Source organism: Cydia splendana, chromosome 27, assembly GCF_910591565.1.
Source record: "Cydia splendana chromosome 27, ilCydSple1.2, whole genome shotgun sequence".
Lineage (NCBI taxonomy): Eukaryota > Metazoa > Arthropoda > Insecta > Lepidoptera > Tortricidae > Cydia > Cydia splendana.
In genome coordinates, this window is record NC_085986.1 from 866,357 (window position 1) to 891,381 (window position 25,025).

At 39.6% G+C, this 25,025-nt stretch overlaps 1 protein-coding gene and 1 long non-coding RNA gene across 2 annotated transcripts; one reads left to right on the forward strand and one right to left on the reverse strand.

Moving 5' to 3' along the window:
* The first annotated feature begins 1,651 nt into the window (after positions 1 to 1,651).
* Positions 1,652 to 24,555, forward strand: LOC134803841 (uncharacterized). The gene is made up of 4 exons (XM_063776663.1): positions 1,652 to 1,904; positions 15,483 to 15,615; positions 15,876 to 19,619; positions 20,162 to 24,555. Exons 2-4 carry the CDS (start codon positions 15,517 to 15,519, stop codon positions 20,951 to 20,953), a joined length of 4,635 nt encoding a protein of 1,544 aa, XP_063632733.1. The 5' UTR covers positions 1,652 to 1,904; positions 15,483 to 15,516; the 3' UTR covers positions 20,954 to 24,555.
* LOC134803852 (uncharacterized) lies at positions 8,362 to 11,463 on the reverse strand. Its single transcript, XR_010146038.1, has 2 exons — positions 11,209 to 11,463; positions 8,362 to 8,569 (listed from the first exon to the last, which is right to left on the reverse strand). It is a non-coding gene; the product is annotated as an uncharacterized LOC134803852 (long non-coding RNA).
* Positions 24,556 to 25,025: the final 470 nt, after the last annotated feature.

The following is a 25,025-nucleotide window of genomic DNA, read 5'->3' on the forward strand; positions in this document are numbered from 1 at the left end:
AAAGAAAAACCAATCGTACAAAAGGCGGAATTAATGCTATGGCCATGGCCCGGGGCGCCAACCCTCAGGGGCGGTTTATGCCGCCCCTGGCGGATTGCATTTTGTTTTTCTTCCTTGACTTCTGGGGCGACGAAACGTATTGGCCCGGGCGCCAAATTTAAAATACGCCCCTGGTCAACCTTCGGACAAAGCAGAGAATTTGAAGGCGGTCCAAGTGCAACATTATGATTACATATATACAAGTAATATGATGATATATATTTTTTTAATGCATCCCACCGAGTTGCGGCGGTATCTTCTCAGGGCTGTGGTTTAGGTGGTAGTTTTTGGCACCATAATATGCCCAAATTGAAGAAGACTTTCACTATCAAAGCAGATATATCGGAGCTGCCAAGGTGGTCATAATTTCTGAACAGGCTTTGCTTTGTCTATATATTTGTGAACACCTTGGGCTCCTTCAGATGATGGCGACTGGTACACATGTATCTTTTATTAAACCAATTTAGTGGCAAACAAGTATACAGTCTACCTGAAGAAAAGCAGTTACCGTAGTCTGTGGCCGCCTATAATCTTATTCCACGCCCCAGGAAAAAACGAAAAGAAATAACACTAGCACTATGTGTGCTATCAAAATCGTTGCAGACTTATTTTGGTCTAACTTTATACAGGTATTAGTTTGCAAAAAAATAAAAAAAATCATAAAATATTTATTGTATGGTTATGAGTGGGGTTTACAAAGGTGGTACAAATTATTGATGTTTTCCATATCCTGCCTTACAAAGGCACAATATTGGTAAGTTGTCTTAGAACTAAAAGCAATTTTACACTTTAATAACACTTTTTGCTTTGTCATATTTTGATTACCACAGCATCGCATTAGCAGATTATGATGATAAGTTAATACAATGCATTTTGTATTTATGATGACTTGTGCAAATAATTTATTTGTGACGTCAATAACGATTTCACAACCATAGCCAGTTGCTGTGACGTCTCATTTTCTAATATTAAAATCGAATACTATTCGAAAGTATGTACGTTACTAATGTTACTAATTTACTATTCATATACTTTTATCAATAGGGGTCATCCATTAATTACATCACACGTTTAGAGGGAGGGAGGGGGTCAAGAAAATGTGACATGTTGTGACAAGGGGGAGGAGGAGTCACAAACTTTGTGACGTCACTTTAACTTCATCAGTAACCGAAAATGTATTTAAATTATTTTATACGCTATTATACATTTAAATAACAAGTTTTTGAAACGATAATCGTTTTTATTCGTTTAATTTTATTTCTTAATCAGTTTTGGGTTATAAAATTACTAATATTTCTTTTGTCAAAAATATTTTGATATAATATTAAATGAATAATTGCCGATTTCGTTGAAGAAATGTGACGTCACACCAGGGGGGAGGGGTTTACCAAATGTGACCAAGTGTGACAAGGAGGGGGGAGGGGTAAAAAACACCCTAGAAATTCGTGTGACGTAATTAATGGATGACCCCATATATAGTAGTTATATTTGCAGATTAGATTAACCGAGGACTAATCGTTCTACAATTTACCGAATACCAAAAATACAAAAGTTAACATTTAATATAAAAATATTATTTTTAGATTTTTGTACAGGGGAACTGGAAATTTGACGCTAGCAACATTATTTGCTTTTGTTGTCCCGAAAGAAAAATGGCTGACTAGCTGAACGTCAAAACTTCGACGAATAGTGCTTACGATAGAAACGAGCAAATTTAGTATAAAATTTGCCAAATATACGAAAGTTTCGTGATAGTGGAGTATTGTGGTGCCAAAAAACAAGTGTTTCGTGCTAACAAATAGTTGACTATTGTGTTAAAAAGCGTTCGAAACTGCAAGGATTGACGATAATAACGTCAATGCACCGTGAGTAATATTTTACAAAATTTCTCTTAATCTTCTTACTTTTCCCGTTATAATTATATACTCCTAGAAACTTTAATAACTGTAGCGTTGTAATCTAGTATTTTCAATGCTCTAACTCATCCTGTGTTCACATAATATCGTTTTCAAAACACGTAATTTATCTTCGTAGTTTATCATCATAAATATTATCTAAATCTTATAAAAACATCTATATTATGTCTAAAGTACGTGTTTTAACGATGTTAAGGTGAAACAAAGATAATTAGAAGCCTTTTTCGTTGTCTTTTGCTCGTTTTTGCGCGATCAGGCAAGTGAGTATGTCAGAAGCTGTAAATAGATTCCGTTCGTCACGCGATTCGCGTCCTTACGGTCGTCGCACGCGTCTGAAATTGGTCTGGCAAGATATTATCAGCGCGATTTGGAGGTTAAATAGTGTTGTGAAGATGGGAGATTAGCAGTGATGTCATTTTAGTTGTGCGGTTCAGTTGTGTATAGCGCAGTAAATGTTTAATATGGAAATTAAAAATATTGACATTGAATCACTGGTGTGGATCATGTATTGCTTTGAGTAAGTAGTCAGAAAACAGTGTAAATTTCATATAATAAATAAATAAATAAATAAAATAAAAATAAAATGCATTTATTTCAGACTAATAAGTGTCCATAGTGTGTTAGTAACAAGAACATACTTAATAAACAACTATATTAGTACCTAAACCTAAGTGAAGAGAGGACCAGTGCCTGACTAGGCCACTGTCCCACCTCCCCGCTACTACGCTCAGGAGGCTGTGGCGGCTGTCGCGGACTCTGCGGAGCGTCGCGGCGCAGCGCCTGCGCAGCGTCGCATGAAAACCGTCAACGTGCGCATCCGCGAACATGCCAGACGCGCTGCAATGCCGCGGCAGTCGCAACAGCACCCTGAAAGCGTCATTGTATTGCACCCGTAATTTATTGATCGAGCGCTGCGTGTATTTCGACCATGAGCTGCAGGTATACAGCGATGTACAGTACGCACGGAATAGCGTAATTTTAACTTGCGCTGTACACCGACTGAACCTGCGAGCTATCATGTTGGCTCTGATCGCCAGAGCCCTCTGCTCCCTCTCGATATCCGCATCGTCGCGTAAGTCATCGGTTACCAAGTGCCCAAGGTACTTAAACGAATTGACCCTCCTAAGCTGCTCTCCATTCAGGCGAATGGGTGGGACATGAGATGGGCACTTGGTTCCCGCCTTGAAAACCATGTATTCGCTTTTCGACACATTATATTTTAAATTATGTTTTAAAGCATATGACTCACAAATATTGATTAGGGTTCGCAGTCCGCCAACCGATGGGCTCAACAGCACCATGTCATCTGCATAGCTGATGTTGTTGAATGCTACCCTGTTCACGTGGCATCCGACATGCGTGCTGCTGAGCCCACCGATAAGCTCGTTAACATACAGATTAAATAATTTTGGCGAACTTAGTCCGCCTTGCCTGACGCCACAATCTAATCCGTACTCATCTGACAAAACGTTTCCCCATCGAACACTATTTCTCTGGCTCGCGTACCAGTATCTAAATATGCGTGTTAACTCCCTAGGAAAGTTTGTCTCGTCAAGCTTTTGCCAAAGTAAATCGTAATTTACAAGGTCAAATGCCTTAGAGAGATCTAGAAAACACGCATAAATAGGTGTATTACGCCGAGTATAGTACTCAACAGTGTTCTTTAGACAAATGATCGCACTTTCAGTCGACAGGCCGGCTCGGAAGCCGAACTGCGCGTCGTGTAAGTGCAAGCATTTGTCCAATTCCACGTTAAGTAGGCTGTCAAGTACTCTGGCTACGATTGTTGCCAGAGAAATAGGTCTGTAATTTGTCACATCAGATATATCGCCAGTTTTGTTTTTAACAATAGGTACCACTATGGTTTTCGTCATATGCTTAGGTAAATATGAGTGTCCGATGCACAGATTAAAAAACATTGCTAGGATTCTAGGCAAGTGAGGGCCACCAAATTGCAGGTGCTCGACGCTTAGGCAGCCGTGACCGGGAGACTTTCCCCTTTTCATATCCCGCAATGTTTTAGTTATATCTTTTGCACTATAACGTATCTGCAAGTCACTCCCTACCTCATCGTCAGGCACCCGCAACCCTTCTAACCCTACAACAGATGGCGCCTTATTATTAAAATGGTTCTTAAACACGATAAATAAATAAATGAAACATGATAAATAAATAAATATTTGGGGGCAATCTTACACAGATTGACCCAGCCCCAAACTAAGCAAAGCTTGTACTATGGGTACTAGGCGATGATATACATAGAAAACACCCATGACTCAGGTACAAATATCTGTGTTCATCACACAAATAACAGCCCTTACTGGGATTCAAACCCGAGACCATCGCTTCACAGGCAGGGTCACTACCCACTAGGCCGGACCGGTCGTCAAATGAAAATGAATGAATGAAATGATAATGCGAAAAACTATAACAGACTTCATCTGACTTGTGATGTTAGGTACTTTTCATAATAAGCATCATTGTTTTTGCCACTTACACTCTATAACAAAAAAACTAAGGTCACTGTGGCGAAGTCCGGCATACTTTATTTTTTTTTGACTTTGGAGTGATCTAGTTCCGTTAATTATTCACCTATGTTACTGCAAATTCCTAAAAAGAACGGATCAAGACAATGAAAAGTGTATTTTAAACTTGTTAATATAGGGTTTAGATTCGAAATAAACACCATTTTTCTAAAACAAAGGCAAGTCCGGCATATACTACCAAAATGGGGTGGTAAACCTTTTTTGGCAAATAATTAAACATAATTATTTTATTGATTTCCGAAATAAAAGATCAAAAGTAATTATAAAATGAATTTTAATCGTTTCTTTTAATTTACTGAGATCAAAATTTAATAAAGTAACATCATGCGCAAAGTCAGGAGGGTTTTTTGATACCTTATCAAATCGTTATAATATTAAAGTCGCAGAAACAGTTAGTAATCTCTGATTTAACGAAACTCCGCATATGACGGACTTGCCTTGAACATAATAGACGGACTTTCCAACTTAGTCAAATTTTAATATGATAAATTGTGGAACGTATAATTACAAAACTAAGCTAATTTCTGATATTTTAAAAATAGAATAAAGACAATTGGTTCTTATGCTACCTACGTAGTTACTTTCTGATGCACAATCTTTTCAAAAACTATTTTTAACAATATTTTTTCGAACGGCTGTCGCACTATGACTTCGAGTTCAAAACACGAAATTACTTGTTGAGGCGGATTGCTCTGAAGTTGGTTGTCACAGCGCCATCTGTTTTACAGTGACGGAAGTAGCGCGAAAAACTGGTTAATCGACTGGACTCCAAAGTCGCATACGCCTTCAAATTCAAAAGTTATAACGTGTTGACGGACTTGCCTTGTAGACGGACTTGCCCACAGTGACCTTACCTAGTCTATTTAACCCTTCTTTGCATGGTGATGGAAATTTCCACCATAACATTATTATACGAACTAAAGGCACTTTTGGAGGTGATCAATATTTATTTTTGAGACTGTCAACTTTCAACACTAATCCATTTTCCGATTTTATACTTAAATTTACGCAGTAATTTATAAATATCACATTTGTTTTAAGACTAAATATCGGAAAATTTGGTAAAACCCAGAAGTTGATGATTTTTAGTATGTGATTTTGCGCGTCTTTTCGGAGTTTGTAATTGTTTTATATTTATAAACTTTAAATTAGGTATATCACAAATAGTGCACCATTCTGATATAATAAAATATTTATTATTCATAGACACTACACTAGGCCATTTTTTGATACTTTCCCACTCCCCTCCATATGAGTCTACAACTACTATGAGTCATTACTTCAGTATCATACTATAGTAAACAAATCACAACCAAAGACACGCTAGCCCTGTAAGTAGTACCGAGCTACTAACAGTGGCGATGTATGCAGCTCGGGTGCGCGCGACCCTCCCCTCGCCCCTCGCACCCCGCACGATTGCCCTGTCTAGACGGCTTCGTCGAATGACTGTATTGTTTTATTTTATACACTGTGTTTCTTTTTAACCGACTTCAATTTCATAGAAGGAGGAGGTTCTGTATTCGGTTGTGGCTATTTTTTTTTTTTTTTTTTCTATGTACGTTCACCGATTACTCCGACATCCGTAGTCCGATTTGAGTAATTCTTTTTTTGTTTGAAAGGAGCTACCTCCGAGTTGGTCCCATTTTAATTTGGTTCTGTTCTGATGATGGGATCCATGAGGAATTGAGGGAACTCCTCAATTTTTAAAGGCACATGCATGGTGTTTTGGGCGTTTTCTTAAGCAACTCGAGCATTTTCTCCCGAAAACCACTAATTTGATGAAGTAGACCTGATGATGATGATTATTTTGATGATAATGATGATGATTTCTTTAAATGTAAGTATGTTCACCGATTACTCCGGCACCTGTGATCCGATTTGAGTAATTCTTTTTTTGTTTGGAAGAAGTTACCTCCAAGGTGTTTCCGTATTATTTTTGGTTCTGGTCTGATGATGGAATCCATGAGGAATTGAGGGAACTCCTCAATTTTTAAAGGCACGTGTTAAGTGATTTCGGGGTTTTCTAAAGTAACTCGAGCATTTGCTTCCGAAAACCACCAATTTGATGTACTGCAACTGTAGCCTTACCACGAGTTTGACATTGACATATTCGCTAACGTCTTATGCATCTAAATGTAACTTTTTATGCATCTCGCTCACACTAAGGTTAGTACGAGCGAGATGCATAGGAAGTAAGTTACACACATGCTAGCGAATATATCAATGTCAAACTCGTGGTAAGCTGGTAAGGCTACTGATCGGGGGTTAGGGTTAGGAGTTAAGGGGTCAGAGATTAACGGGTCGGGGAATGGCGGTTGAAGGGTTGCTGGTTCAGGATCGAGGGGTTCCTGGATCAGGGGTTGATGTGCTGTGAGGTTGAGTGATCGGGGGGCTGAGGGATTGGGTCAGTGGCGGGGCGGAGGATGGATTTAGTGTAGTAGTGACAGGAATTATAATTTCCCAGACGGACTCGAGAAAATTCCTGGTTCAGAGTCGAGGGGTTCCTGGATCAGGGGTTGATGCGCTGTGAGGTTGAGTGATCGGGGCGTTGAGGGATTGGGCCAGTGGCGGGGCGGAGGATGGATTTAGTGTAGTAGTGACAGGAATTATAATTTCCCAGACGGACTCGAGAAAATTCCTGGTTCAGGGTCGAGGGGTTCCTGGATCAGGGGTTGATGCGCTGTGAGGTTGAGTGATCGGGGCGTTGAGGGATTGGGCCAGTGGCGGGGCGGAGGATGGATTTAGTGTAGTAGTGACAGGAATTATAATTTCCCAGACGGACTCCAGAAAATTCCTGATTACATACATATTTATTATAGTAATAGGTACACGAATTTAGTGTTAAACATGATCTTGTTTTTCATTCATGCGTCGCGCTCTTAACAATGCGTTAAAACTAAAAATGGAAAAATAAAAACTTTTTACAAAAAAAAGCAAACCGACTTCAAAAAGGATGAAATAAAATATTATCCTTTTTGAAGTCTATGCGTTACCAACTGATATGTTTGAAGTCGGTGCCAAGCCAAGTAGTAACAATACCAGTCAAAATAATCAGCTTTATGGCTATAAATCCCATTAGAACTGCACTAATAACTATTACAAATGTGTAAGTAATTTTGTCTGCCTCTTTGTCGCCTTTTCAAGGCTAAACAACTGAACCGCTTTAGGTGAAATTTGGCAAGAAGGTAAATTTCTTAAATTGTTTTATATTTTGAAATGTAGTCCTCTGGATAAGGGACGGGAAATTACTCAGTCCCAATCTCACACTTGCGTGCTATAGACTGTTCGAGCATTAGTAAGAAATGATCTTTAAAAAATACGACGAAAAAAAATGCATTGGATTTCCACTAATGTGCCGACAAACATGGTACAGACTGCGCCAAGAAGGTTTGATCGTGTGTTCTGAGGTGTGTTCTTAAGCCTCCTCCACACTCGTGCGCGAATCGCGGCGTAAAGCCGCGAACGCGAGTGTGGAGTCCTGAACGCAGACCTGCGAAATCGACTCCACACTCGCGTTCGCGGCTTCGCCCGCGATTCACGCGCATAGTCTGGAGGGGGCTTTAGATACAATCGACGTCAAAGATATATTTACACTTTTGCACCTTACTCCTTTGTAATAAGGCGAAAAGTGTAAACATATTTTTAACGTCGACTGTACCTACAGAAAGTACGTTCATTGTCGTCGTGTAAGGCAATCCAACGTAGGTACATCTTTATCGAATCGCACCAAAATCATGGTATGCTTCAAAAGTTGGCTTGGCACCGACTTCAAACATATCAGTTGGTAACGCATAGACTTCAAAAAGGATAATATTTTATTTCATCCTTTTTGAAGTCGGTTTGCTTTTTTTTGTAAAAAGTTTTTATTTCTGTTAATTTCAAGGGTGCATTCCTGAGCTTAAATCAAGTAACTTTCTCAAAGACACCGATATTCTAATTAACTCCATTTCGGAGATAATCAATAATTTATTTTTTTCCTATAAGGCCTCTACAAGCGTGTACACTTGCCTTAGGGCCGGTTTACATATTGATTAGTGTTTAGAATGAGTTTATACATTTGCTACTAAACTTATAGTTCGTTTTTTTAACCGACTTCAATTTCATAGAAGGAGGAGGTTCTGTATTCGGTTGTGGCTATTTTTTTTTTTTTTTTTTCTATGTACGTTCACCGATTACTCCGACATCCGTAGTCCGATTTGAGTAATTCTTTTTTTGTTTGAAAGGAGCTACCTCCGAGTTGGTCCCATTTTAATTTGGTTCTGTTCTGATGATGGGATCCATGAGGAATTGAGGGAACTCCTCAATTTTTAAAGGCACATGCATGGTGTTTTGGGCGTTTTCTTAAGCAACTCGAGCATTTTCTCTCGAAAACCACTAATTTGATGAAGTAGACCTGATGATGATGATTATTTTGATGATAATGATGATGATTTCTTTAAATGTAAATATGTTCAGCGATTACTCTGGCACCTGTGATCCGATTTGAGTAATTCTTTTTTTGTTTGGAAGAACTTACCTCCAAGGTGTTTCCGTATTATTTTTGGTTCTGGTCTGATGATGGAATCCATGAGGAATTGAGGGAACTCCTCAATTTTTAAAGGCACGTGTTAAGTGATTTCGGGGTTTTCTAAAGTAACTCGAGCATTTGCTTCCGAAAACCACCAACTTGATGTACTGCAACTGTAGCCTTACCACGAGTTTGACATTGACATATTCGCTAACGTCTTATGCATCTAAATGTAACTTTTTATGCATCTCGCTCACACTAAGGTTAGTACGAGCGAGATGCATAGGAAGTAAGTTACACACATGCTAGCGAATATATCAATGTCAAACTCGTGGTAAGCTGGTAAGGCTACTGATCGGGGGTTAGGGTTAGGAGTTAAGGGGTCAGAGATTAACGGGTCGGGGAATGGCGGTTGAAGGGTTGCTGGTTCAGGATCCAGGGTTTCCTGGATCAGGGGTTGATGTGCTGTGAGGTTGAGTGATCGGGGGGCTGAGGGATTGGGTCAGTGGCGGGGCGGGCGGATGGATTTAGTTGACAGGAATTATAATTTCCCAGACGGACTCGAGACAATTCCTGGTTCAGGGTCGAGGGGTTCCTGGATCAGGGGTTGATGCGCTGTGAGGTTGAGTGATCGGGGCGTTGAGGGATTGGGCCAGTGGCGGGGCGGAGGATGGATTTAGTGTAGTAGTGACAGGAATTATAATTTCCCAGACGGACTCGAGAAAATTCCTGGTTCAGAGTCGAGGGGTTCCTGGATCAGGGGTTGATGCGCTGTGAGGTTGAGTGATCGGGGCGTTGAGGGATTGGGCCAGTGGCGGGGCGGAGGATGGATTTAGTGTAGTAGTGACAGGAATTATAATTTCCCAGACGGACTCGAGAAAATTCCTGGTTCAGGGTCGAGGGGTTCCTGGATCAGGGGTTGATGCGCTGTGAGGTTGAGTGATCGGGGCGTTGAGGGATTGGGCCAGTGGCGGGGCGGAGGATGGATTTAGTGTAGTAGTGACAGGAATTATAATTTCCCAGACGGACTCCAGAAAATTCCTGATTACATACATATTTATTATAGTAATAGGTACACGAATTTAGTGTTAAACATGATCTTGTTTTTCATTCATGCGTCGCGCTCTTAACAATGCGTTAAAACTAAAAATGGAAAAATAAAAACTTTTTACAAAAAAAAGCAAACCGACTTCAAAAAGGATGAAATAAAATATTATCCTTTTTGAAGTCTATGCGTTACCAACTGATATGTTTGAAGTCGGTGCCAAGCCAAGTAGTAACAATACCAGTCAAAATAATCAGCTTTATAGCTTTAAATCCCATTAGAACTGCACTAATAACTATTACAAATGTGTAAGTAATTTTGTCTGCCTCTTTGTCGCCTTTTCATGGCTAAACAACTGAACCGCTTTAGGTGAAATTTGGCAAGAAGGTAAATTTCTTAAATTGTTTTATATTTTGAAATGTAGTCCTCCGGATAAGGGACGGGAAATTACTCAGTCCCAATATCACACTTGCGTGCTATAGACTGTTCGAGCATTAGTAAGAAAAATCTTTAAAAAAAACCGACGAAAAAAAAATGCATTGGATTTCCACTAATGTGCCGACAAACATGGTACAGACTGCGCCAAGAAGGTTTGATCGTGTGTTCTGAGGTGTGTTCTTAGATACAATCGACGTCAAAGATATATTTACACTTTTGCACCTTACTCCTTTGTAATAAGGCGAAAAGTGTAAACATATTTTTAACGTCGACTGTACCTACAGAAAGTACGTTCATTGTCGTCGTGTATGGCAATCCAACGTAGGTACATCCTTATCGAATCGCACCAAAATCATGGTATGCTTCAAAATTTGGCTTGGCACCGACTTCAAACATATCAGTTGGTAACGCATAGACTTCAAAAACGATAATATTTTATTTCATCCTTTTTGAAGTCGGTTTGCTTTTTTTTGTAAAAAGTTTTTATTTAGCATTAGAAATAAGGTAAACAATCTTGATGTGTCTTTTAATTGAAAAACACATTTTAAAAATAAGTTACGGCAAATATGTAACAATTATGAATCTGATACGATCATTTATATTCTTCTGCTTTCATAAGTATTAGTTTCTTATTTTTAAAAAGCGTTTTTCAATTAAAAGACATGTCAAGATCGCTTACCTTCTTTGAAGTTCTTTCTAATGCTAAAAAAAACGAACAATAAGTACAATCTAGGTTGATTGATGTTCGAAATGACATTGATATGTCACAGATTTAAATTGTTTGGTTGAATTAAATGTAATGTCCGTGTTACAACACCGCTATATGCTACATTTAATTACTTTTTAAACGTAATTTTTTTTTTAGAAAAAAGCAAAAAATATTTTTTTTTTTGAAAACTAACTATGCCATTTAGTTCTCTTAAACGTACTTAACCATACCCCGAAGTTAACGGAATTCAATAAAAACACGGTGTAGACTGTCATAATAACTTATATGACAAGACTAAGTTCACCCTGTATCTTAGGGGTCGTCCAGAAATCATGTGATCATATTTGGCCTATTTTTGATCCCCCCTCCCCCTTGGTGATATTTTGTGATTTTATCGCAACACCCCCTGGCATCGTAAAAATCTGCTTATCACTTATATTTTATTTATTTATTTAGAAATTTAATTCAGGCAACAAGGCCCATATTACAAATACCTTACAGACTAACTGAACATACATATGTATTTTATAAACTTAAAACTAAACACTATTTAGTCGACAAAACGGCGTGGCTCCGTTGCATCGGCTGCTCTTGTGTCGAATTCGGCAGTTTGCCCCGGAACCTCCGAAACACGACACCTTTCGGCCAGAAGTCGGCGCACTCGATGGTCCCCTGCAGCGGTCGCGGCACGCGCACCACAAAAGAGTTGAAGTGCACGTAGTGGCGCGATCGAAGCTGGAACACCCTCAGCGTGTAGCCGGTCTTCTGGTGTACATACTCCACCACTCCAGCAGCCGTGGCGGTATAATGCAGGCGCGATACGTACAGCGCCTTACTCGGTGTAGCAATCCGCAAGCCAGAATTAGCCGGTTCGGCGGTACCACACTGAGTCTTACGAGGCGCAGTGCGTGCCTTCTTCTTTCTTGATACCAGTGTGAAATCCTCCTCATCCACACTGGCAACAGGGAGCTTCTCCTTGGGAGCCGCTCATACATACTTATATACATACATACTTTCACATGTATTCATTCGTTTTTGATAGCAATGGTGGATGATTGTGGATAAACGTCTCATAGCTCCCGCAAATTGTGACAGTTCTAAAATTCCCGTTTTGAAAAAAAAATTACACGTGATATCTTCTCTGACCCCCCCTCCCCCATCGTAATCGTTCGTGATATTTTTCTTAACCTCCCCCCCCACCCATAAACGATCACATGATTTCTGGACGACCCCTTAGAACACCTTTCCTTATTGCCATCGCGTTTGTCAACACAGCTATTAATAAGAGTGCGTCACGCTCTTCCGTCTTGCTGCGGAAATGTATGTTTTCCTTTACAAGGTCTCTGGTAGAGACGAGCGTTTAATACAGACTGTTAATTTAAATAATCAACTGATTCTTGTGAGCTGTCTGTGTGTTCAAATCTTAGAGCTTTTAGTAACTGGAAACGTCATGGCTGTCATTTTCTGTACGAAACTGTCTGCCGATTTTTGCGGGGGAGGGGACGTCAAATGTATTGCTGTTTCTACATGATTTGTACGTAACGTACAAATAGCCATGTCAGTCCATACAAAAGTTTGCACAACTGTGCAAGTTTTTCGGCAGAGGGGTAAGCTCTTGAAGGCGACTCCAGTTATTAAATGCTCTAAGGTTAAAATATATGACAGACTTTTGTTTCTAAAAGTTGTGCCTTCAAGTATATTTTGAGAAGTTTTTGACCCCCCCCTCTTCCTGAGAAGTCGTGAGATTTGTCTCGACCCCCCCCTAATCTCACGCGAGACCTTTATCGTGAGAATTAGTGAGATTCGGCTTGACAGGATATTGATTTGTATTAAGGCCACTGGGTTAACCCAGATCTTGAGGCCGACCTCTTAACCGATATTCCTTTGCACTTTATTTGACTTTAGCTTATCCTATTAACAGCAACGGCTTTAAGCAATATAGTATCCCATATTTACTTCAAAGTTCGAGATATTTGGCATCATAGTTGAACAATCTTAGGCCTACAAACTGGTTTTCCGGCCATAACTTTTGTGTTAATTAGTTTAAAATTAAAAATTTTTTCGGGACTTTGAAGACGAACCCAAATATGTCGATTTCGTATAATAAGTTAGATCCTTCGCAGCAATTTAGTTACGAAAAAAGCATGCTTGCTATGCTTGCTTTTTTAGACAATGTTTAAAAAAATCATAAAAAAATAAGTACCTATTCATTTCTTTCAAAATCCGGTAGACAAAAATGAAGATAAAAAAAAAACTTCGGGGAAAACAAATCAAAATATTTATAAAACAAGGGTTCCGTATATTACACAATTTTTAACAATCAGTGCCGGATTAAGATATTTTGATGCCCTAAGCATTTCTAGGTGCCCCCTCTCCCTCGGGTCATCAAGATTACATTGATTTTTTGGTAAATTGAGAGAAGTTCATTGCCGCATTACAGCTGAGAATGGAAATCAGTCACATCATTTTATCACGAAAATTGACAGTGCCGCAGCAGTAATGTTGCAACAGAGTACCTAATGCTGTTGCAGTCGCCACCCGAATGTCACCTTTATCATAGCTTAGAAAGTAATAGAAACACGAGCGAAGCGAGCGCGGAAATTTTTCGATATAAAAACGCAATATGATAGACAGTTGTACATTTTTACTTTTAGTATGGAAATCAGTCACATCATTTTATCACGGAAGTTGACAGTACTGCAGCAGTAACGTTGCAACAGAGTAATGTTGCTGCAGTCGCCACCCGAACGTCACCTTTATCATACCTTATAAAGTTATTGAAAACGCGAGCGAAGCGAGCGCGAAAATTTTTCGATATAAAAACGCAATTTTAGTTTTAGTCCCAACCAGGCGCGAATCCAGGATTTCATACAGAGAAGGGATGGGACAGTTTTCTATCAGCCTAGCTTCGCATAGGGCTCGATATTTAAGGGTCTCAGCGAGGTTGTTTTCATGCATAAAATATGCAAGAAAGCAGAGCTTGGAATTGAATTGGCGAAGTGTGAGAAAGGCAGTAGGCCCAGCTGCGAAAGAGGAAAGCTTGGATTTGGATCCATGCCCAAGTGTAATTAAGGCAGAAGATCAACTTTGCCGTAAGGCAGAAGGCCTCGCATAAGACCTAACGCCGAACCGCAAAAGAGTGGGTTGAAATCGAATCTATGCATGTAATCAAGACTCTTCTACTGCGACCGATTGTTTCCCAATGAATTACGCGCCATTATTTTTGCAAATTAGCTTTTGGACAGCTAAAAAAATCGTGTGGTAAAAACGATGTGTCTGTCCCTAATTTTAAAATTTGTTCACCTTTTTCAACCTGGCATTTTGGTGCCCCCCCTGAACGTGGTGCCGTAAGCACGTGCTTGTTTTGCTTATTGGTTACAAAGTCTTTATTAATTCAACCATTAAAGTCGACGAGTACAAAAAACTTTGAGCTAGCTCTCAATTTAACATTTTTTTTAAACATTATTTTTAATTTGACCTTACAATTACTCGTAAGTAGGTAAGACCGTTAAATATTTAAAATGATTATCTTATCAGAAAATTATCACCAATTACTCTAAGAAAACTACTACTCTAAGTAATCCGGCACTGTTAACAATGTATTTTTTATGTGAAACGTGAGTGAAATCTCTTTAAAAAATCCGTAGGGGTCGGATCAAAAACTGTAATTAAGTCCGACTCACGCTTGACTGTACATTTCTAATAGGTTTTCCTGTCATCTATAGGTATAGACCTATTTTATGTATTTTTTTAAAAATTTAAGACTTAGTAGTTTCGGAGATAAGGGGGGGGAATGGTAATTTTTTGCCTATTTTCTTGAATAACTTCTAAACTGTTTATTCGAAAATTATAAAAAATATATATTTGAGATCCTTACAATAAGCTCTTTCATTTGATATGTAACATGATATAGTTTGAAAAATTTTTTTTTTCATTTTTTCATTTACCCCCCAAAAGTGGCTCCCATGTTTAAAATTCATTTGTTTACGTTACATGTCCGTATTTGGGTCACAATCTTACATATGTGTACCAAATTTCAACTTGATTGTTCCAGTAGTTCCGGAGAAAATCGGCTGTGACAGACGGACAGACAGACAGACAGACAGACAGACAGACAGACGCACGAGTGATCCTATAAGGGTTCCGTTTTTTCCTTTTGAGGTACGGAACCCTAAAAACTTCCTAAAGTTGAATAATTTTAAGGTTTCACTCACTATGCGATTTTTTTTCTTTTTCTACAGTCAAACTAACTTCTCTTAAACGCGTGTGTGTACAATTCCAGATGTGAGCGTCGCACTAGTGCGGGCCGCGGCGGCATGTGGGCTCCCGCCGCGGCCGGCGCGGGCGCCGCGCTCGCCGCGCTGCTGGCGCTGCTGGCTCTGCGTGCGTGCCGACACACCAAGCGGCACAAGCAAGTATGTACTATACACACAGTATACAACAATTTCAAAGACATAATAGCTAAGCTACTCCATATATTATATTACTTAAAACTATTCAATCCTAGTTCTTAATAGATTTAACATGTCCCATTAATAATAATAATGCTCTTTTGGTATGTGAATACACTTCGCACATTTTTAATGAAATGAATTTTAGTTGCATTATGTCTAATTATGTATAAATGTATACTTTTCAAATCATGTCATTAACCGCAATATTTTCTCTATTCCAGGTGCACGTAGTCCGCCTCGCGCCCCGCCCGCCCCGCGCCGCGACCTCCCACGCGCACCCGCACCTCTACCCCGCGCCTCCCCCTCCCCCTCCCCCTCCCCCGCACCCTCCCCCTCCCCCACCCCGCGCCGAGGCCCGCCCGCTCCACGCGCCGGCCGACGACGACAAGGCTCCCCCTCCACAAATAGTCATAGTCCCCAACACCTCCCAGGACCAAATCCCCGGTCCCTCCGAGCCCTACAGGGGCCCCAAGATACCCCTTCCTGAACAGTGGCTCATAAAGAAACCTTTCGACTACAAATACTCGAACATCCCCCGACCCCTAGTCCAGATCGAGTCGGATTTGGGAAGCGAGTTGACGCAAGAATCTCGAGCGAAGAAATATAGCGCGACGCGCTCGCCTTCGCTCGAAAAAGACGAGAAAAGTCCGTTCTTAACGAGGGGACCCGACGAGGTGTTCGGATTTGACGCGGAAGTCGTTAAAAAAATTAACGAAACTGAGGTCGAGATAGACGTAGATATGGATAAGCCTGTCACTCCTAAAGAGGAGAGGAGCGATATGTCACCGAGTAATTTACGCCGCTTTAGGTCCGTCAGCACGAGACTGAATATATGCAGTGTCAACGAAACCCCTCATCTAGAAGGACAGCAGGAGAGACTAGAAATGCAGAACTCCCCGAGAGTTCTCGACTGCTCCGCGAAAGATAAGTCAAAATTCGACTTCTCGCCCAAACTTTTAGCTGACAGCATGACCTCTCCTAGATTCTTCACGCCTCCCGAAGCGGTCTCGCCTATGTTCTTCGCCGAACCTTCGCCTAAATCTGTCTACTACGACACCGTTAGGTCTCCTAAATTCTTCCCCGAAACGCCTAAAGAGGCCGATGTTCCACAGTCACCCAGGACTCTTGGGGATCATTTAAATAGAAATGCTCCAGAGAAACCTAGCTCACCTAGAGTGTTGAGCGCGAGACCTAGCCCTAAAATCCATAGCTGCAACAAGGAGAATTATTTCACATTCGACGCAGCCTTGCTGGAAGAGGGTGCTGCTAGAATGTCTCCAAGACCTAGACGATATGGCGGGAGAAACTCTTTAGAAAAGGAAAGATATACTCCTCCAGCGGACAAAGAAGCCAGGCGATATCGCAGACACAATAGTTGCGATACAAACTACAAAAATATAGAACTTAATATATCAAAATGCGAGGAAACTGAAGAGGTTAATAAAGATGTAGTAGATTGCTGTGCCAAAATGGAAACATTAGAAATAGAAACGAAAGAAGAGCGAAACGAATTGACCCCTAATCCGAACACCGCGCAAGCCAGACGACAGAGACTTAAATCGATATCTCTAGACTCCGACAACGCTAAGATTATTGAACAGAATCTTGGCCTGCCCATAGCTAAACAGATGAAAGACCAAATGAATGAAGCTTATAAGAATGATGTGAGCGCCTCATGTGAAAGCATGGAAAGGCATCTCAAAACACCGCCGTCAGATCAACCTGTGTTTAAATTTGAGGAAGAACCAGTAAAGGATAAAACCTCAGAAGAGGACGAACCGAAGAGTCCTGACTTAAAGAAGAAAACTTTACGCCAAAGCTCAGATACACAATCCTTTTTAGATATGCCCAGATTTTCGCCAAAGGAATTCGAAATTACAATTACTACGGAAGAAGGTTCGACATCACCAGCAGAAACTCAAACGAAACGAAAAGGAAAGAACTTAAGAAATCTAACAATCGATCTGACCAAACGGGATAGCGATTTGGAAAAAGAGCTATTAGAATTCGAAAAGTTATACACTAACGCTGAAGAAAAGAAGGTGAAAACGCCTACTCTGAAAGTGAAAGCGACTTCTTTAGATTCCTCTGAATCTGTAAATTTATCGTTGCCACAGAAGAAAACTTTGGACGTCCCGCAGAATTCTATATCAGTACCTAACACGCCGAAACGACAGTTGATAAGGATTTTAGCCCAGAAGAACATAAAACTTGAGTCAGGGTCTAAAAGCGCGGAGCAACGCCGGCTTTACATGAAAGGCCAAGACAGTGGCATCTTTTTGCGTGAACACCATGCGAATCTGATGCTATACCAGCCCGGCCTGTCTCGAAGAACTATGGGCTCTTTTGACGAAAACATGTCAGACTTCGCCGAAAACCCGCCAGAAATCAATGTGTCAGGACCGAGCTATCACCAGGAATCCGGACAAACTTTAGGCTCAAACCTTCTCAACTATAAGCAGAACCTAAGCGTATCGAGCACTAATTTAAAAACATTGCCCGAAGGCGTCACTTCTGACGATTTCGAACCAAGTGAGGAGGATGAAAAATTAGCCAAGAAACTTCATAGAAGGAACTCTAACCAGAGTTTGATGCTCAGTACGCATAGCTTGCAGAGTTCAAACTGTTCTTTAAATAGCTCCGGAGCTTCATGCCATAACTTAACGACTGTTAGAACAAGCATGTCGAATTTCAGCTTGACCTCAGATAGCAGAAAGAAACTGTCTTTAGATCGGAGAGATTCAAATACTTCAATAAATGCGGAACATCTCACACCAACTACTAGAGTAATCTGCTCATCAAATACCAATGTGTCTGGAGAATCCAAGAACTGCTTATTACAACGAAGGGGCTCCAACAACAGCCTAACTTTAAATATATTGCCAAATAACTCTTTAAGCAGACATTCTAGCAACAGTTCTTTAAATAAAGACGCGAAACTAGGCCAAAAGAAAGGGCTCCTTGAACGGAGAAGCTCAAATACTTCGCTTACTTTAAACATTAACAACTCAAACCCCCAGTTATCCGTGAACCGGAGCCTTAGTATATCTAACTATAATCTCAACGGCTCCACATGCAATTTGAGCCGGTATAACAGTAACCAAAGCATTGATAACCCTCCAGAGAAAAAGGGAATTTTAGAAAGAAGAAGTTCAAATACGTCTTTGACTTTAAATATCCAGCCGCAAGAACCAAGAGACATAGAAATTGATGAGCGTCTTATAGATAGTAATCTAAAGGAGCTCCCACATAGAGATAAACATAGAAAATCTCTTAGCACGGAAAACTTAATACCAATGTCTTATAAAACACGCATGCGGCGAACTGGAGAGAACAAATGCGTTGGATTCGGTTCACATGACAATCTATGGTCAAACTCTTATAGCACTGATGAATGCCCTCAAAATTTAACATATGTCTGTGGAGACCAAGAAAACGAGATTATATACGCTTTCGGCAGACAGGAGGATCCAAATTTCCAGCAAGGATTCGTTAGAAACATCACAACTAAACCTTTAAGTCCACAGAGTACGTCTGAAGACTTTAGACTTTATTTGGCAAATATGCAGCATCTACAAAACGCGTCGAGCGTATTAACCAGACAACAATTAAGAGATTTAAATGATGTATTTCAGAACGGTTATTCGAAAGTTAAATGCCATAGTACGATAGAAGGGCAGCATTGCTGTTCTAATAAAGTTGATGCCGATTTGACAAAGGAAAACCCTCAGATGTTGATACCTGACGTATCGCATCCCTGTTCGGAATATCAGAAAACTTTACTAAGGAATTTACATCAGGAGTTTTGGGACATGCCGACAAACTTTCAGGAGAAGCCTATAGTTTCTGGGTCTCATCCGAAGAATAGATATAAGACTATTTTGCCGAATGAACATTCGAGGTTCATACTGAAATCTGATGCGGCGATGGCTGGCGAGGGATACATTAATGCTAATTTTATTAAGGTAAGATAATATATATGTGGATATACGTAATTATATTGAAAGGCACTTGTGTTAAAATGTAGATGTCGGTGGCCGATCGTAAGATCAGGCATATTGTGAAATTCCTAGGCATATCGTGAAACGTGAAAATCTTTGACTCGTTCCCTGAGTCGACGGAGCCCCGCTACGCGGGGCTCCTATTTCTGGGCAGTTTGCCCTTCGGGCATCTGAAGCAACCTAACGAGCCTATCGTACCTATGTATTGGTTTAATGTGACTATCGTCAAAACATTACACAGGAACATTACGATCTGCCTGATCTTACGATCGGCCTACGACATAGACACGCACACACACACAAACTACGTATTTACACGAAATTATCAGTCGAATTTCAATTTTGAATTCATATATGGACTCTTAGCACTTTTACTCAGATACTGTTACTTTCCTTTGCTTTTGGATTGCATCAACATTTTCATAAATGTAGGTATTACGGACTTCAGGTTACAAAAACAATATTTGCGACCATAACTATGTACTTACCGATTTTTTTATTTTCAGGGGCATGAATACACCAAGAACTGCTACATCGCCACCCAAGGCCCTCTCCAGAACACGGTCTACGATTTCTGGAAGATGGTGCATCAGAACAGCTCCCATAATACCTCCCAAGGCATCCAAAAAGTGGTCATGCTCACAAACTTCATAGAAAACAATCGACAGAAGTGCGAAAAATACTTCCCGCTAGAAATAAACGAAGAAATGGTATTCGAATGTCCAGATTCAGAAGTGGGATCGAGTTTCAAAATCAAAAATACAGGTCTTATCAAAAAGCCTGGTTATACTATTAGGAACTTAAATGTGTGTTGTGAAAATGAATCAGTGACGGTGTACCATTATTGGTTCCACAATTGGGCGGACCATAAGTGCCCTAAAGATGTGAACGCGCTTTTAAATTTAAGTTTAGACGTTTTAAAAGAAACTACGTACAATTTTGATGATAGTGATTTGTGTCAGTGTGTGAGTCCGAAGAAGGATTCTAAGTTTGTGTTTCCGCCTTCGGATGACTCTGTGGATGTGAGTGTAAGTGTATCGACTCCTATAGACTTTAGTAAAGAAAATATGTCACCGGCAACCATAATTCACTGTTCAGCAGGCATTGGTCGTACGGGGTGTCTTATAGCTATCCTGAACGGGATAAAACAACTAAGTATAGAACAGAAGGTAGATGTGCTGGGTATAGTTTGCAATATGAGGTTGAATCGAGGTGGTATGGTCCAGAATTCTGAACAATATGAGCTCATACATAAAGTACTATGCGTTTTTGAACAGACATGCTTACCAAGCTTATAGCTGGAGATTTTATAGTTGAATGTAAGCAACGATTGGATGTTTCATGATTTGTCTAGACTTTGTCATAATGAACTAAGAGTTGTTGTGAAATGGATTATTGCTGTTACACGCGAATATATCTTAACGGACGAACCGCTCAAAAAGAACTATACATGTCCTATTTGGGGTTTGTCTACAAAAAGTAAATGTTCCCAAAAGTCACGCTGCTTTTGATTAGCCAAATAGGCAAAACGATGTACAAAACGCAAAGTACCCTCAAAACTAGTACTTTTTTAAAATAAATATACCAGTGAAGTCACTGTTGAAAATAGCTTACAATTTCACAGTAAACTAAACCTTATTACTGATGCATTAAGGTTGAATATATACAGAGTTGTTAGAAGTATAAGCCGTTTTGGAGAGAGACTTCTCAGAGCATACTTTTTGTCATAAAAATATTCGTTTCAGCTTCTTAGTCCAGTCAATGAGGCTGTTGGAATTTCAAATCAATTTTCAATATTATTGCGCGAGATAGCAAGTACACTGCCAATAAAATATTTTACTTAATGAATTTAATTAGTATTTTTTAAATTATAAAATATACCTATAACTATCAAAATCCCATTTAATGTTCTTACATACCTAACATCTTTTAATACAAAAAAAAAACTCAAAATATAACCTAACCTATCATCACCTACCTACCATCTTAAAATACCTACCATCATCTTAAAATATAACCTAACATAATTATAATGGTTTGTTGAATTTTTTAAAATGATGAGAGGTTAAAAAAGTGCTAATATTGTGGTTACAACCATTCATGAGCGGTTAGGGCGAACTACAAAAATTGTACGTAATTAAGCGTCGTTTAGGACTTTTGTGTTCCATTGTGTTACGAAAATTAACCATGTAAATTGTATTGAGTTTGTTATACTTAATTCACACAAGAAACTAATAGTAATTTGTGGTTATTAAACTAATTATGTGCATACAGTATAATTAATTTAATGAGTTAGAATAGCATGGAAAGTATAATTATAGGAGATTTTTTTAAATCCCACACCTTCATTGACTGGACTTATTTGAGGAACTCAAGGGAAAATAGTGCTTATTTATATGGGATAAGACTCATTTTCCTACCACTTACATCATCAGTTAATGGTTAAACAGTCATTGGAATACAATGAAGGTGATTGCATTCTCATTGTCAATGTACTGGGTATGTTCATGTTTTTTTTTACGATGCTTGTAGATAAAGGAAAAGTCGAAACACCGGCCAAGTGCGAGTCGGAGTCGCGCACGAAGGGTTCCGTGCCGTTACGCAAAAAACGGCAAAAAAATCACGTTGTATAGGATACTTAAATATTTATGTTATTCTGTTTTTAGTATTTGTTGTTATAGTGGCAACAGAAATACAGCATCTGTGAGAATTTCAACTGTCTAGCTATCACGGTTCTTGAGATACAGCCTGGTGACAGACAGTGTAGTCTTAGTACTAGGGTCCCGTTTTTACGATCGTTTTTGAGACTAGATCACGTAACTCGTTGGTTTTTAACTCCCGACGCAAAAAGAGGGGTGATATGTTTGACGTCAATATCTGACTGCGTAGGGTTTTTTTTTTATTTAAATGGATTTGGACAGATTTGACACTGGTATAACGGTTTAACCGGTTAACCCCGGGTTAGTGGGATGGTGCGAGTGGCGCTAAGTGGCATAAGTAGTCTGCAGTCAAGCAAAAAAAAACATCGTATTAAATGTGCGCATTACGGAACCCTTGGCGCGCGAGCTCGACTCGCACTTGGCCGGTTTTCGTGAATAACCTCCATTGACGCAATCGGCGGTAAACATGGCATCCTCAAGTTGGCCGTAGTCGGGTAAACAAGCGGTTACTGTTTGCTTCTACTTTATGAGTTTATGACGATGTATTTGCTGGACAATTTATTCAAGTGTCACAGTGAAAATATGCAGTCAAATGACCATTTTTATAGGTTGTTTTTAAAAAAATGATAAGTTCATTCAATTTGAAACCAATCGTAATTTGGAAAGTGAGTTTATTTATTTATACTTTATTGCACAAAAGAAAAAGTGTACAAAAGGCTAACTTAATGCCATGAGGCGTTCTCTACCAGTCGAACTTAGGGCAAAGCAGAAAAGATTGTAGGCGGATCAGAAATAATTTGGAACTCTTAGGTAGTGTATAAAAGTTCAGTGTATACTGTGGAATATGTACAAAAAATTGTATGCTTTAAGTATGCCCAGGGCCACATGCACCATCCCACTAACCCGGGGTTAAGCGGTAAACCATGGTAATTCCAGGTTTAACCGGTCAACCCCGGGTTTGTGAATTAATGAAAGAAAGAAAATACATTTATTTACGCCAAACCAGTTAAATTACAAACAAGACATACTCGTAGATCAGTACGGATATGATGGTCGTTCTTGTCTACGTGACAGCGTGATAAAACAGTGTCCGTCACTTTCTATCCCACAGTGTTAAAAAGTGACAGTTATTTTATCACGTGGATAAAGATGGATAAAGCCATCCATAATACGCCGGCTGATGGACGTTAAAAAGAACCCCCCACTCAGCGTAATGCTAAGCCACAGCCACAGCCACAGCGCTGATTTGGCAATGTTGCAAGTGGCCCTTCTTAGCGCCACTTGCACCATCCCACTAACCCGGGGTTAAGCGGTTTAACCGTCAACCCAGTTTCAAATTGTACTAATAACCATGGTAACTCCAGGTTTAATCGGTTAACCCCGGGTTAGTGGGATCGTGCAAGTGGCCCTTAGGAGGATAAATCTGCAAAACTAAACTAAACTCTCAGGTTAAAGTACTGTTCTAAAACGTTAACTACGCCGCTGTCCCACTCCATGGAGCTCGAGCGAACTGTTTATTTGCCTCCACCTTAGCGTTACGCGAATTCCAAGGACCGAACATTAACACTAACTGTATGTATATGCACATACATTACATAGGTACATGTAAACACTTATAACACTTCAAAATCTCGCGTTTTGTGCACGAACATATACAAAGTGTTAATTATACGAACGGTGGCGTAATAATTTCATTGTTTTTACCTTTAATTCCGACGTTTCAGCTGAGTTGCACCAGCTGTGGTCACGGAAAGACCATACGAGTGAATTGCCAAAAATTTTTACATAGTTAAGCACCTGTAATTAGTCTAAAGTTAATTGCTTCCATTGTGTTACCACAGTAAAGCCATTTCTACTTAAGTTAGATGCATTAAAGTGTGTTAGCGTATGCTATAGACTTATATGTGTACGAATTAAGTACAATAAATACAATACTATAGTTAATTTTCGTAACACAAATGATTCAATTAAGTTAAGACTAATCACAGCTTCTTAACTGCGCTTAATTACGTAAACATTTTTTGCAATTCACTCATACCACCACCACAGCTGGTACAAATCGGCTGAAACGTCGGGATTTAAGGTAAAAATAACCGTCAAAAACATTACATGTAAAAAGATGTCTCGCAACGCAATTCTTCTACTATAAAAAAGTTTTGAGATGTAATGTGAAAAGTCGGTTATTTTAGTCAGTGCCAGGGGGTTTTAAATCCGTATCAATATTAGATATGTTTAATGTTTAATACCAGTCACCTGCAATAATATGTTACTCTTCGAAGGCCGCAAAAATATGTGACACACTCTTATGGCTCTACGAACAAGATCGTGTCAGATATTTTTGCGGCCTTCGTTGTGTAACATAATATTGCAGGTGACTGTACAGTATGGTATGGCTTCTGTATAGTAATAACTAATAACTCAATGTTAAAAACCGGATTCGGCTGTTTAGTCATTAACTGGTAGTTTTAATAACTGATAGTGACTATTTTAAATACAAATCAAAATATTTAATAATACATAGTACATTACGATACAAGTGCGAAAAGTAGGGAATTCGCAACGAGTGGCGATACATTAAAAGTAATTAAAACACGACCGAAGGGAGTGTTTTAAATCGACACGAGTTGCGAATTACCTTTTCGCACGCGTATTGTACGTCTTACAGTACATATCGCCCTTTAAATTTTCGACATAGGCACGTAATGTGCTA